The sequence below is a fragment of the Dermacentor albipictus genome, chromosome 4 (assembly GCF_038994185.2).
Source record: "Dermacentor albipictus isolate Rhodes 1998 colony chromosome 4, USDA_Dalb.pri_finalv2, whole genome shotgun sequence".
In the NCBI taxonomy this organism is placed as follows: domain Eukaryota; kingdom Metazoa; phylum Arthropoda; class Arachnida; order Ixodida; family Ixodidae; genus Dermacentor; species Dermacentor albipictus.
The window spans coordinates 165,245,652-165,259,635 of NC_091824.1; the positions used below are offsets into that span (position 1 = coordinate 165,245,652).

General features: G+C 45.3%; 1 protein-coding gene across 2 annotated transcripts; it reads left to right on the top strand.

Moving 5' to 3' along the window:
* Positions 1-370: 370 nt before the first annotated feature.
* LOC135899953 (acetylcholinesterase-like) lies at positions 371-13,984 on the top strand. 2 transcript variants are annotated; one of them, XM_065429343.2, is made up of 3 exons: positions 371-648; positions 11,578-13,076; positions 13,755-13,984. In XM_065429343.2, exons 2-3 carry the CDS (start codon positions 11,581-11,583, stop codon positions 13,900-13,902), a joined length of 1,644 nt encoding a protein of 547 aa, XP_065285415.1. In that variant the 5' UTR covers positions 371-648; positions 11,578-11,580; the 3' UTR covers positions 13,903-13,984. The 2 variants fall into 2 exon arrangements, with proteins under 2 accessions (XP_065285415.1, XP_065285414.1); XM_065429342.1 differs by lacking the exon at positions 371-648 and adding an exon at positions 9,243-9,582.

Consider the following 13,984-nt stretch of genomic DNA (forward strand, 5'->3'; position numbering starts at 1 on the left):
CAACGTGCAAGTATTCAAAAACATAAGCGACGTATCACTAACGAAATCTGAGCGGCTCCCTGAAGGACTATCTGAGCGTGCATTTTTCTGATAACGTGATAACGAACTTGGCTGGAAATCGATGAATGAGTGAAGAAGAGCAATGTATGTGCGAACAATGTTCGCGCATTTCAGTGCCGGACCCTTCGTAACCTTGCCAGCCCTTATGGGCTTACACCCGAATGCTCATTTGAGGAAAAACCCCAGAGTTTGCAAAAGACGGCGAAGGGCAGTTCTCCTTTCTTTGTCTCCTCGCCGAAGTTCTTAACGCCCCGTATAGCGAGAAAATTGCTCGAAGGACACCGGTGCGTCATTGAGACGCGATAGCCCTGAAGCGGGGCGCCCGTAGCAGTAACGAGAATCACTAACCAGATCTACGTGCTGCAGCATCGCACGCGTGGCGAATGGGCTCTCTTCAAATAAGCTGAACTGTTGCCTGGCAACACTAACGAGTCCTAGAATGGCACCTCCTGAGAACTTCTGTGATCAGCTTCGTCGCATCAGGTGTCGTTAAAGTCGATGTTCCCAGCCATCTTCCGGCACAGCTCCAAGACAGGTTACTGTTCAATACACCGGTGACTCCACGGCGCTCTTAGCCCAGAAGAAACGGTAAGTAAACCCGTTCTTGGTCATCTGTTTGTGTGAACCGCATGTAAGGTCCATTGGACACTCACACATTTAATTGCAATGAATGTAGTGTGCTGCTAGCACTGCTGTCGTGAGACGGTGACCTTTCATCTGCATGCGCGCCTTAAGACGCCACATGGATGAATCATTTGTATGCTGTCATCGGATCTCAGCGCTCTGAGCGAGATACATGGCTGCTATATTGAGGCGCCAGAGAGTACATCTGTATTACTGGGCATTTCAACGATGGTACCCGCATCGCCAACGCTCCCACCTTCACCCGTTCAGATGAGGAACAATCAGTAAACAGAGGACCAGCCAGTCTGAAAATTACAGAGGGGACCGCATGCGAGTTCAAGGCATTAGATTGTATCGCATATGCACAGACTCTGCGTTTCCACAATAAATTCTCCTCTCTTTATCTCTCTCTCTTATACTGCATACTACTCCCTAAGATTGCGTATATCGGTGAACTCTTCGATAAGTCGATAGGCTCGGTAAAACCCAGTGATTCACAGACACCCACATAGGAAAAAGAGCGTTGAAGCTTGTAAAAGTAAACAAGGACTGCACGTTATAAACTCAGCGAGTCGGTGCAAGTCTGATTTTGAGTCCATAAAGTGAGTTCATGTAGAACTAAGTCAACATCGCAGTTAGTCACAATGAATATCAGTTTGTGTCAGACTGGATGAGTTCAAGTATGTTAAAATCCCGTATGATTCCGTGTGTTTCTTTTTTTCAGTCCACAAAATTTTATTCTAGGATGACTCTATATAATCTCGAGTGAATTTGACTGTTTATTCACAAGCGGCGTCCACTGAAACCGGTAAGCGCGAGCAAGCACACGCGACTATACGCTGAAGTCCAATAAACCAAATTTCAGGAATAGAAGGCTCCAGGATACAAATTAAATCTTGTAGGCCTAATTTTGGGAAATATGGACAGTATATTTGTGCTCTCCTTACTCGACATGATTATGTTACGTAGATGTTATATGCAGAATCGCACTTAAAGTGTTGGAAGAAAAGCGACGCCCAGAGTAGTCCTCCGGCCACCTTCCCATTTCTGCCGTAGCCTCAACATAACGTATATCGCGATGTTCCATGGTCAATTTGACGCAATCAGTTCTCTTTTTGTTGTTGTTTTTGCTGTTGTTTGCCAACCCGTACTGCCGAATTATATTTTTACAGGCATTTTTCCGACAGAAGCCGGCTCCGCATTTTACCAATGCCTTCACCTCAAAATTTTCTCTAGAACTCCGTGTGATCAGACGCACTGTTCTAGAGTTGAAGGGTACGGTACGGCTCTTTGAACTACCATAGAGCTTCCCCCGTCCAAATTCATTCTTTACTATTGAATGTAGTTGCACAGCTGGCTTTTAAAGCGAATAGCTTTCTTTGGTGCTTTCGGCGTTCTCGTGGTTGGTCGATGGTCGGACTCGATAATGAAAACATTGGTTCACTCGTTAGCTTGCTCGCTCTTTCTAACCTTTCTTTCTTTATCTCTTTCGTTCATTCGTTCATTCGTTAGTTCTTTCGTTCGTTTTATCCGTTTACATCCACAATTATTATCGATGGTTTCCGCACAATTCTTCATTGCGCCTGCCCCGTATACTGCCCCTGTATCTCAAGCTCAACCTTCAACCTCTGCTACTATTTGTCCCGTTAGCGTAGTACTTTCTGTTCAGTACCGGCCTGTCTTCCTCCCCTTTGAATCAGCGTTTTCTTATTGGACGCGAATAAATAACTTGGTCGCCCATCTGCTTTCGTTCATACTCCTCAGTCGTTTTTCTAAGCAAATTTTGCTCTGACCTTCTTCCACTTCGAAAAACGCCCAGCCTGCGTCTCTTTCTACTGGTTCATTTGAGGTTGTTCCTTGTGCACCCTCCCAGTAGTACTTCCAACAGCCCTTTGATTAATCTCCAGTTCCAACACACCACACTGAAGGCGACATCCTGGTTCAGTTGCATGAACTGCTAGCTGAAAAGCACCTGTAACTTCACACTGGTTGGCAGAGTGCCCACTGCCTACTCCTTTAAGTTCTGGTTTTCACGTCCTATAGTTATCCGGCGTGCGCAGTTAGGCAATTTCGTCAGTACTTGTTTATAAAGTGTGCAGTGATCTTCCCACTGAAACACAGACAGACAAAAGAAATACACGCGTTCGGAGAATACACGCGTTGGTGTTCACCAACGGCACATAAGTTATCCTACTGTCCCGAGAGAACAGTAATTGTTTTCGCAGACCAAAATTGTTAAAAATTGGGGAGGGAAGGGGCAGGGCAATATGGCCAATGAGCATGCCAAGTTGAATGTGGGTTGTTAAATCATAAAATTGCTTCAGAAAGTGCTGGAGAGCGTGAGTCGGCCGTTATTCGTTGCTTCCAAGTGCCCTAGGATCGATGTGCATGACACCAAATTCACTTCCAGTATAAAGGGGTGGGGAGGGGGGGGGGGGGACGTATTAAGTTGACGAGTGAAAAAACTTTTACGTTCCTGGCCTAATTGCAGTCACTGGCAGTAAGTATGGAATACTTATTTTCTGCTGATTTTCAACCGTTTCAGGAGGCAAGATAGGTTTCCCCAATGATCTCGTCGCACTGAACGAACAACTTCTTTTTTGAAATTGGAAGAAGTAAGGCGGCAAAATGTTTAGGCAATCTTGAGAGCGTGAATGTGTGTGAATGCTAATTGCCGCATTTCCAGTAAATTAAGTATGCAGGCACTCCGGAGCACTATGTCTTACATATAGTGCAAAATTTATATCGCCATCATAGTGGGTGTATAATAGCCACCGAGACGAAATACGTTTAAAAGGGAGGGAACATTATAGCGAAACGCCTTTGTGGGTTTGAATGCGGGCTGAGAAGTTAAGGTTTCCTTTCAATATTTTAAAGTAAATATTCGAACGCATCTATAGGTACAGAATCATTCGTTTCCTTATTTTATATATTTTTTTCCTAATTCGGAGATTTCTCTGTCTGCCAGCCCAAACTACAGGTTTTGTCTGGTGACTTTCACCAAAGATCGACACATGCAATGACTGTTTCTTGATCCCGAACGTATTTAAAGATGCGAAATTCCTAATGGGCCCATGTAATGGAAAAGAGAGCTATTCGAAAGCCATGAGATGAACTCAGTTACGCAAATACTCGTTAGCAGGCCTTATTTATTGGTCATTTCGGGCCAGTTATACCAGCCGTGGAGCTCGACCATTTGCGATTTCTTTCTAAGAAATTCAGGCGCTTCCCTATAACACTGAAAGTCATTGCACTTTTTCCGGAAAGAAATTTTTCGCCAACTAAAGCGGCACCGGAACTTTCTTGTAAGGCACAAAAGTATGCACCATGTAACAAATCAACATGAGACTGAAACACTACCAAGAAGAACGAACTCGCCCAAATCGAAGTATTGTTGAAAAGAGGTCTTACGCCTAAAATTCAATTCAGCGATTGTTAGCTACTTCTCAAGTTTTATAATCCGTTGAAAATGGGGAAAGTAATACGCATTTGTTTGTTCGTCTTCATTTTCTTTTCGAGAAATATTTTGTACAAAACGCAAATTTTAGATCTGCTATGTGCCCAGGAGCTGTACCTTAATCTAAAAAAAAATCAACAAGCGCGTTGGTATAAACAGGGAGCTTGCTCCTAAGTTGTTTCATTCGCTGTTGCATGCAGCGTGCGTCAAGCAGAACCAGTACCCCAGAACCAGAACTGCTTGAAAACTGAAAAGCAGAACCAGAACTGCTGTGGACCTGCTTGGCATCTTCCCACGGCATGCACCGGAAAGTGCATCGACACCTATGTGTTTGCAATATAAGTCCCTGCAATAAAAATTAAGGTTGTGAAAGGTACAATAAGGAACAGAAATATTCATCACGCCGAGGTAACAAATTTTCTGAGCCACAACGATCCTGTTTGAACATGCCCTGCTTAGTGTCGTTAGGGTTTGATGGGCGGCACGCTCTGTCCTTTTTATGTACACTTAACCTAGGACGTCATCTAAAAAAATAAACTAAAGAAAAATAAAAAGGAAAATGAAAAGGAAATGAAGTCCGTTTTGTTGCTATGTCATTGTGCTTAAGAAAGCAGGGAAAATTAAGTGCTGGTGCATTCATTCATGTTGAGCATGGCACGCAACTCAATAGGTGACGCCGATTGTGAGGGGAAGCGAGAGAACTCGGGTACCGCTGTGTTCTCGGAATGTATCGTGTGAGTGTGGGCCACGGTACGAAGCCATCGTCCTGCTACGAAAAGAAATGCAAATGCCTCTTTTTTTAATTGTGGGCAGTTTCTATGCTCTAGTGCTGCGCCATGACAGACATCAGCGTCGTGCCTTTACCTTCCGGAAATTTGGTGTACTTCCTTAGGCTTTCATTTGTACGGGAAAATTTGTTTTATTGCTCAGCGAACATAATCTTGCAGATAAACCTGCCCTTTCTTTCTTTGCTATAGCTGGATATTTAGTTCAGATATTTCTTTTACGTCACAACGTGACGTATAACTGCATTTTTTGCTTTGCGACCCTGCAGTTCTGTCGAATATACCGAATAGGAAGGTTTTGGAAAATAAATCTAGCAAGAAGACAGTGCTCACTTGGTGATCTTCCTGCGCAGGAATTACGAGTGAGTGCATTTGATATTCTAACACAAATATAATCAGACCTTATTCTTAACATCACGCTGTGGCAGAGAAAAGCAAGAAATAAAAAAAATCAACAGATATATAAAACCCAGCGTCACCATCAACAATCTTGCCCTGTTCATGCATCATAGTAGCCGCAGGGTCCCTCTCCCCGCCGTTAATTTTGCTTGGGTGGCAGACTTGCGGTGACCTCTTCAGCACGCGATTCTCGACTTTTAAACTCCTGCAGTGTCGCAGCTTCACGCTGGTGGTCGTCATTGAACTGTCGGGTAAAGTTGCTTTCAGTACTCTTTTTTCGGTAGTCCCGATAAGCGTTAACTACTAATGCAGCTACGACAAATCTCGAGTTCTAATGGTGACAAGCAGAAAGGCTAGTTCTGTCAACGCCGCATAAAAGTGTTGGTCCGAGCATGACAGAAGCCGCGACTACATGCAAAATATCTCGAACGGCCAGTCGCACGGCCGTTCGAGGCACTTTGCATGTATTCGCGAGCTTCTGTCATGCTCGGACCAACAATTTTATGCAGGAAGCAACACGAAGCTCTAATCGCGAGCTTTTCATGTCTCTCTATAATTTTCTCATTCACGCTTTTCATCTAATTATAACATTTCAGAAGTTGATTCATCATACATATATAATTGTGGGGTCTCAAACGGGCTCTTGGGACAAAGGAAGGACCGCAGAGTAGTGTACGCAATCAACAGGGCATTTTTTGCACCTTTCATACGCTAATGCCCCCTAGCCAAATTACTACCCATAGAACATGCGGATGTACGCGCGACAAAGTGGGGACGTCAGAATAACCGCGGCCGGATACCGAGCAAATATGTTCGCCCCCATGCTGGAAACCAACGCCTAATCATTCGTGCATACGGTCACGCGAACGGTGGCGCGTTCGAACGATTGTGTTCGTCCATTTCTATGCAAGGCTTACGCAGGACGCTCTCGCAAACCGTGGGCGAGTGAGCGAAACCTCCACGAAGCTTGCCGATCCCAAGCCAAAAAGCACCAGCCTACTCTCTTTTGCGCCCGACTAACCCCACCCTTAGGTGGCGTTAGTAGCGCAACACTCACGCCATCGCTCGTAATATGCTATAACTATGCACCGACGCTACCGGCGCGTAGCTACGCGGAGAAGCCGGATTACAGGAGACACGAACGCTATGCAGGGAAAACATCTTCAGGGGACGCGTGAGAGTCGAGCGTCTCCACGCTATATATATATATATATATATATATATATATATATATATATATATATATATATATATATATATATATATATATATATATATATCATACAATCAACGCCGATATATGCCTTTCATAGATAATGAAAAGACATTTGATACGGTGGAGATACCAGCAGTCATAGAGACATTACGTAATCAAGGAGTACAGGAGGCATACGTGCATACCTTGGGAAATAAGCATAACTGCGAATCGGCCTAGTTGGAACCGGTTCATTTTTTAACAAACTTTTTGTGCGCAAAACAAACCGGGACAAAGAAAAGGAGCAACAAAAGGACGAGCGCTTTCTAACAGCTGCGCTAATATGGGCTATTTGCGTGTTCTGCTGAATGGATCACGCAAATCTGTGGGTATTTAAGCAGGTGGTTCTTCGAAAATAAAACCACTTGTTAGAAAGCGCTCGTCCTTGTGTTGCTTCATTTCTTTGTCCCTGTTTGTTTTGCGCACAAGAGCGCTGGGAAATATCTGCAAATATTTCCCAGCTACCTTGCTTCTCCACAAGGAGAGTAGAAAGTTGTCTGTCAAAAAAGGGGTCACGCAATGAGACACAATCTCTCCAATAACATTCACTGCGTGCTTAGAAGTATTCAAGCTATTAGCTTGGTAAGGCTTAGGAGTGAGGATCAATGGCGAATATCTCACCAACCTTCGGTTTACAGATGACATGGTCCCGTTCAGCAACACAAGGGATGAATAACGACAAATGATTCATGACCTTAAGCGAGAAAGTCCAAGAGAGGGGTTGAAGATTAATATGCGTAAGACAAAGATAACGTACAATAGCCTAACAAGAGGGAAAGGATGCAGGACCACCAGTCAAACTCTAGAGTCTGTGCAGGAGCATGTTTATCTAGTCAATTAATTACTCACAGGGGACCCTGATCATGAGAAGCAAATGTACAGAATAATAAAAATGAACTGGAGTGCATACAGCAGGCATCACCAATCCTGACAAGGAGCTTGCCACTGTCGTTAAAAACAAAAGCGTGCAATCATTACATTAGAATGATGCTAACATATGGGGCAGAAACTTGGAAGTTAGAAAATAAGCTCTAGAACAAGTTAAGAGCCGCGCAAAGAGCGACTGAACGAAAACAATTGGGCGTATCGTTCAGAGACAGAAAGAGAGCGGTGGTGGATCAGAGAGAAAACGGAGATAGCCGATATTTTAGTTGGCATTAAGAGAAAAGAATGGAGCTGGACAGGCCATGTAATGCGCAGGGTAGATAATTGGTGGACCATTACGATTACAGAATGGGTGCCGAGGGAAAGGAAGCGCAGTCGAGGATGGCAGAAAAACGTTGGGCTGATGAAATTAGTAAATTCGCACGTGCATATTGGGTTCACCTAGCGTAAGACAGGGGTTTTTGGTGAATTGGAGATCGCAGGGAGAGGCCGCCTTTGTTCTGCAGTGACGCAAAGGTACTAGTACTAGTACTAGTACTAGTACAGTATTTATGTGTACTAGTACTACTAGTACACATAAATACCTAAGAAAGTGGATGGGGAAACGCCGCCGCGGTAGCTCAATTTGTGGAGCATCGCACGCGACATGCGAAGGTTGTGGGTTCGGTTCCCATCTGCGGCAAGTTGTTTTTTCATCCACTTTAATTCCCATTAATTTATCATTACTTTATTTCAACTATTAAGCACATGCAATTTCCCCTATGTTGTACTTGGTGTCAGTGTTTGTTGGCTTCTCATTATATGACTATATATATATATATATATATATATATATATATATATATATATATATATATATATATATATATATAGAGAGAGAGAGAGAGAGAGAGAGAGAGAGAGAGAGAGAGAGAGAGAGAGAGAGAGACGTTGGAAAGCTAGTTGGGCCCCAGCTCGACGTGAAAATGAACACACATTCCTCCGAAGCAGCATGCTAAACGTGGTTTGAATCCCGGTGCTTGCGCCATGCAATCGCACTTTATCAGTGGCGGGGTGACAAAGGCTCCAACCACCGTCCTCGCGGACTTTGACGCATCTCCATTGCGTGCCGAGGTGGAACATGCAGACACCTGCTTTTTAATATCGCCGCCTTCAGCGCATATGCCTGACTTGGAGTGGAGCTCGGCCGCCGGGTGCATCTTTTTGGCGTATCTTGTTGCGCATTACCACTTCTCGCTGTCTCCCCCGGGCAGCCGAAAACTAAATGCATCTCGCTCGACTTTAAGTAAAAATGGCACTCACATTTCGATGGCATGAAATCAGACGCAGCTGGAAAGCCAGGGTTGTCGTGGGGAATGGAACGTTTGCCGCCTTTTCGCAAGCAATGAATTATGCAAACGTCCCGGCCGCTAATAGAGGTTTTTTTCTTTAATTTAAGAAACAGAAATTTGGGCTTATATCTCTAGCTTTCGCGTTTACCATATGAGTGTACAGAGACACAGAGTGGCTCTGAGTCTTTCGTTGTTTGTGGTCTACGGAGATAGTCGTAGACCAATATAACGATGATGGCTTCCGATCAATTTCCGAAATGCGCCGTCTGGCAGCCTCACGTGGCCTTGCCTCATCGCTCTTCAAGGTGCAAGTTAGCCTACGTGAGAGGAGGCACCGTTGCTTCTCCGGCTCTAAGAATAGAATGACTTGTTCGACCGCCAAACAGACGCCGCTTCACGTCCGGCTTTGTATGCAACATTACCGCGAGGCATAGCTATTTAGTCTTCAACGCGTCGTCTGGGGTTGGAGTCAAGCCGAAAAGTCGATGGCTCTTTGTTCTTTTAAAAATATTTTGGTTGGGATATCGTTGTGTTGAAGGAAGTCGTTACAGGAAAACTCGCCTTTAATAAGCCGCCTCACGCAACTCTAGGAACGTTTGAACGGCGTGGTACGCTGAGCCGCACCAGTCGTCCCCTACGCTTCGAGAGGTGTGACCGCAGCACAAAGCCGTCTGATGTGGAGAAGCCATTGGTTTTCTCACGTGTTAACTTGTTTAAGTGCGACTAGATGAACTACGTCTCGTCAGCGTCAATTTAACCATGACCTCATCGACACGCATTTTTCAGGTGAGCTTGCCTATACACTTCAACGACAGGACTAGGTCGTCCTATTGTGCTATGGTTGCGACACGCTATTTCAAGGTGCACTGTTTGCTAACAGCTCATAAGTGTGTTGATAAGCTGGTATCACGCTGAAAATTTTAAGCGCTCAAGACTGACCACAATAGCATAATCATGCCATGGACACTTGTGTGATAGACATACACTACTTTCAAAGGTTATCGGAAAATACGCACACCATGTTGCTCGCTTCTCACTTCTAACTTCGTTTGCTAAAATTCACCTTTTGTTACTCCGATACCGAAACATGACGCGCAAACAGCGCTTTCGAAGAGCTGTTTTGTCATCGATGTTGTTCTTGACGTATAGCAGTTGGCTGCGATGACCTGCTGAGGCGTCAAATTTGTCCTCGCGCGTTTGTACCGCAAAAGACGCTAGGTAGCCTAGACATGATCATCAGAAGAAAAACTGCGGCATATCCAACACACCCTGTTGAAATCTACGTACGGTGAGGCTTTGCTTAAATGCATGAATTACGCTGAAAGTGGTGTTAGTTCCTGTATTATGTGACTGTATTTGTGCAGTCATACCGAAGGCGCTCGCCAAAACCGGATCGCCCACGTCACACGCTGTCCAAACGCATCCCCCTTCGCACCTGCTCGTGTGGGCGCGCCTGTGCCCTCGCGCACCCGTGCTACGGTCTGTGACACACGCGGTGATCACATGATAGAGCATCAGGCCTGGGCGACCGAGGTTTGGTCCAACCATCCGGCATGCAATTCATTACATTAAGCATGGGCTATCCGGTAAGACAGCAGCAGCACCCAGCAACTACTTTCAGTAGAGTTCGGGAGGGCTGACAAATAAATATAGTAGGAGTGCACATGTGTTCAATCCGTTGGCATAAGCAAAAGACGACAGGGCGAAAGCATCACGTGAGCAATTTGTTTTGCCACTCTTCGTGCGCAAAGTTTCGGGGTCGAAGCAGGAAAAGAATGCGACGAATATCGTAACACAGTGTAGCACTTTTAAAACCGCATAAATTATTCTTGCTTTCTACGGCCTTCCTCCTCCAATGCTTGCATAGCAACGTTGGCGCGAAAACCAGTAATTATAAAGGTAAATAATTATTATTTGTTATTTAGTGAATGGACTACGACGGGTACTGGACTATACAGTGCCCGCTGCGCTGAAAGTGTGATATTAAAAAAGCTTCAAAGCATCAGTGAAATCCTATTTTAAGAAAATCGTTTTCCATAATAGTAGACCCTCCGGTATATTGTAAATACCTAAATAGCCAACTAAATCTTAGAAGATGCGCCGGTCCTTCATTATTTATTTGTTTATTTCTCTTTGTTTCTTTATTTTGGCAAAATGACTACAAGGTTTAACGGCAAAATAAGGCAAAATGATGGCGTAAAAAAACGAGAAAGGCGGTGAGGAACCTACAATGCTAGCCATTACATTATGGTTCCAACAACACCGCGCAGCAAGTTATGGATACAGCATTACTTCCTTTCGTTGTCGCTTGTGCAGTTTTGCGCTCGCCACCAGCATATATTCGCAACGGTGTGTATCTTTTGCTTTTTTCTGGTGACAAACACGTATATTTTGAGCTTATTGAGATTGTAAACAAATTTAACAGGGCATTTTCGCTTGCCCAGGAAATACAGTGAATTTGGGATATGTAAGGTTGTCTAAACAAAATAAGGTTCTGTTGTATAAGCATTCTGAAGACCAGGTGAGCAGTGTCTGCCGCAGTAGAGCAGACTTAATTTTCCTGGGCTACTGACTCTGCTTTTAGGCAGCGTAGCTCTCCATCGAAGATATGGGGCAGCTTCATGGCATGGTCAAACTATTGAAAACATGGTTTTGCCTGAAGCTTGCCAGTTTTCGCACCATAAGGAATGCGGGCATTATATGCAGAAAAGTGAGCGCTGCTGATACGTTCAGCAATGCCAGATCTCAGCTTCTGACACATTTCTAATATTTCCATTACAGAAAATGTGGTCGACTGCGTGGCCGCTCGTTTTCCTGGTTTTGTCGGGCGTAAGCTGCCAGCGAGACTCGGACTTGACTGTCTCAACAACCGCAGGACGCCTGAGAGGTATACTTGTCCCTACAACAGCCGGGCCTGTACGTGCCTTCCTGGGAGTTCCTTTCGCTGAGCCACCAGTAGGCTCTGCCCGTTTCAAGAAACCACAACAGAAAAAACCCTGGAATGGAGTATTCGATGCCACTACGTTTCCGCCAATGTGCCCTCAGCTACCTATACAGTTCAATAACTACTACTTAGTCAAGAATAGCGATCGCATTTCGGAAGACTGTCTTTTCATTAACGTGTTTGCTCCTATCAACCACAAAGGATCACTGAAGCCCGTTGTCGTTTATATTCACGGAGGCTTCTTTTCATACGGTGGAATCTCGATGAAGCTTCATGACGCCTCAGAACTATCGGCCAGAGAAGACCTTGTTGTCGTTACCATTGCGTACAGACTTGGCGCGCTTGGATTTCTGAGCGTTGGCACCGAAGACGCACCTGGTAACATGGGCCTTCATGACCAGATTCTCGCGCTGCGCTGGATAAAAAGCAACGCCAATGCTTTTGGTGGAGATGCTGACCGCATTACTCTCATTGGTCAGAGTGCAGGAGCTTTCTCCGTTGGCATTCACTTGATATCTCCCAAAAGCAAAGGCCTCTTCCGGCGAGCAATTATGCAAAGTGGAAGCCCCTTCACGAGCACGCTCGTGAACCGAAAGAAGGACGCAGCCTTCGGAGCGGGCGAGCTGGCGAGAGCTCTGGACTGCCCTTCGGCAATGATGATGATGCAAGGTGGTGGTGCGGATGCAATGCTCAAGTGTCTGCGCTCCAAGGACGTTGCTTCCATACTGAACGCGACGGCAAGCTTCACCATCGAAGGCCTAGACGGCTTCTTCCCGGTAATAGGCGACGACCTTATACCCGGGAAGCCCGGAGATGCTTTGAGAAGCGGGAAGCTGAACGCTCGCGAGCTACTGGCCGGCATATCAGAAGCCGAAGGAGATGGACTCATTCACTTTATGGCAAAAAAATTCTACAATACCAACGACGCCCAAGAAGTCAGGAAAGATTCCATGATTTTCGTTGCGAGAGGGACAATGATAACGCTCTTGGGGTTCGATTCCAAGCGAGCAATAGACCGCTACTTTAACGGCTCGCGCGTACAAGGCGGAACCGATGCACTTCACGCAGCGGCAGACCTCATCGGCGACAGCCAGCTCGGGTGCCCGACGGTGGGCTTTGCCAAAAGATTCGTGAACCCCGACACGAGAGTGTTTATGTACAAGTTTTCACAACAACCATCCAGGGTGAACTGGCCGAAGTGGGTTCGCCCCACTCACACGGACGAAATCGCGTTCGCGTTAGGGTCAATATTCAAGCTGGATCCAGAGATCTCACTGGACGATGTCAGAGCCGCCGAAAACTTCATGCATATCATTTCTACCTTTAGCCGCACAGGGTGAGTCGCACATTTTCTGCATTAATATTCCTACGCTTACGAGACACTGTAGGTTGCTATATGAAGGTTGTGTACGCACTGCGCAAGGATAACAGCCTGTGAGAGAACACTGTCGAGGTGAGGCACTTCTGGCGTCCTTTATGCGATTGTATACAGGTGGCATCGTGCACTCAGCCTGGCGCGCTCACGCCTCCATGCATGTGTTGGTGCTGCCGATGGCCGTGAGCCCACTGACGGGTCAATATAAGCTTTCGCAGAGCCGTTACATATGCTCACACAGCGCGGGCTTTCTTAAATGGAAAATATAATTTTGTGCATTGCCAACAAATCTGTCTTGACCGACCTTCTTCTTGCGTTCGTCTCTATTCGATGCCGAATCGCTACCCGTAACTTCTCATGTCAGGCTGATATCCTCTTTTTGTGCAATGTAACCGCTATCTTTCCTCCTATTTTTAATATGTAATACTGTATTCCTGTCTGCCTTTGTATAGCAGAATATAGATGAAATGTTAACTACACCACAGCAGACCACCTGTATCACATACTATAAATAATGACTGGCATGGCGCTCTTTAGCCATACCTGGCCCTTGCGCCACTACACAACACGCATTAATGCACTCATTACTATAAATAATGACTTTGCCGATGTAAATGTCTGTTGTTCTGTGTGTTGCAGAGTTCCACGGGTCCAGGACAGAACTTCGTGGCCGAAATTTGATCAGCAGCAACGATACATGAACATCCAAAAGCAAGGAAATTTTCCCGGAAAGAATTTGCTCTATTCTACGTGTGATATGTGGGAAAGGGTTAGTCCTTATGATTAACCTCACTCCGCCTGCACTTCCTCTCCTAAGGTAATTAGATCCCTGAATAAAGAAATTTAATAAAGGGCATTGATATACGAAA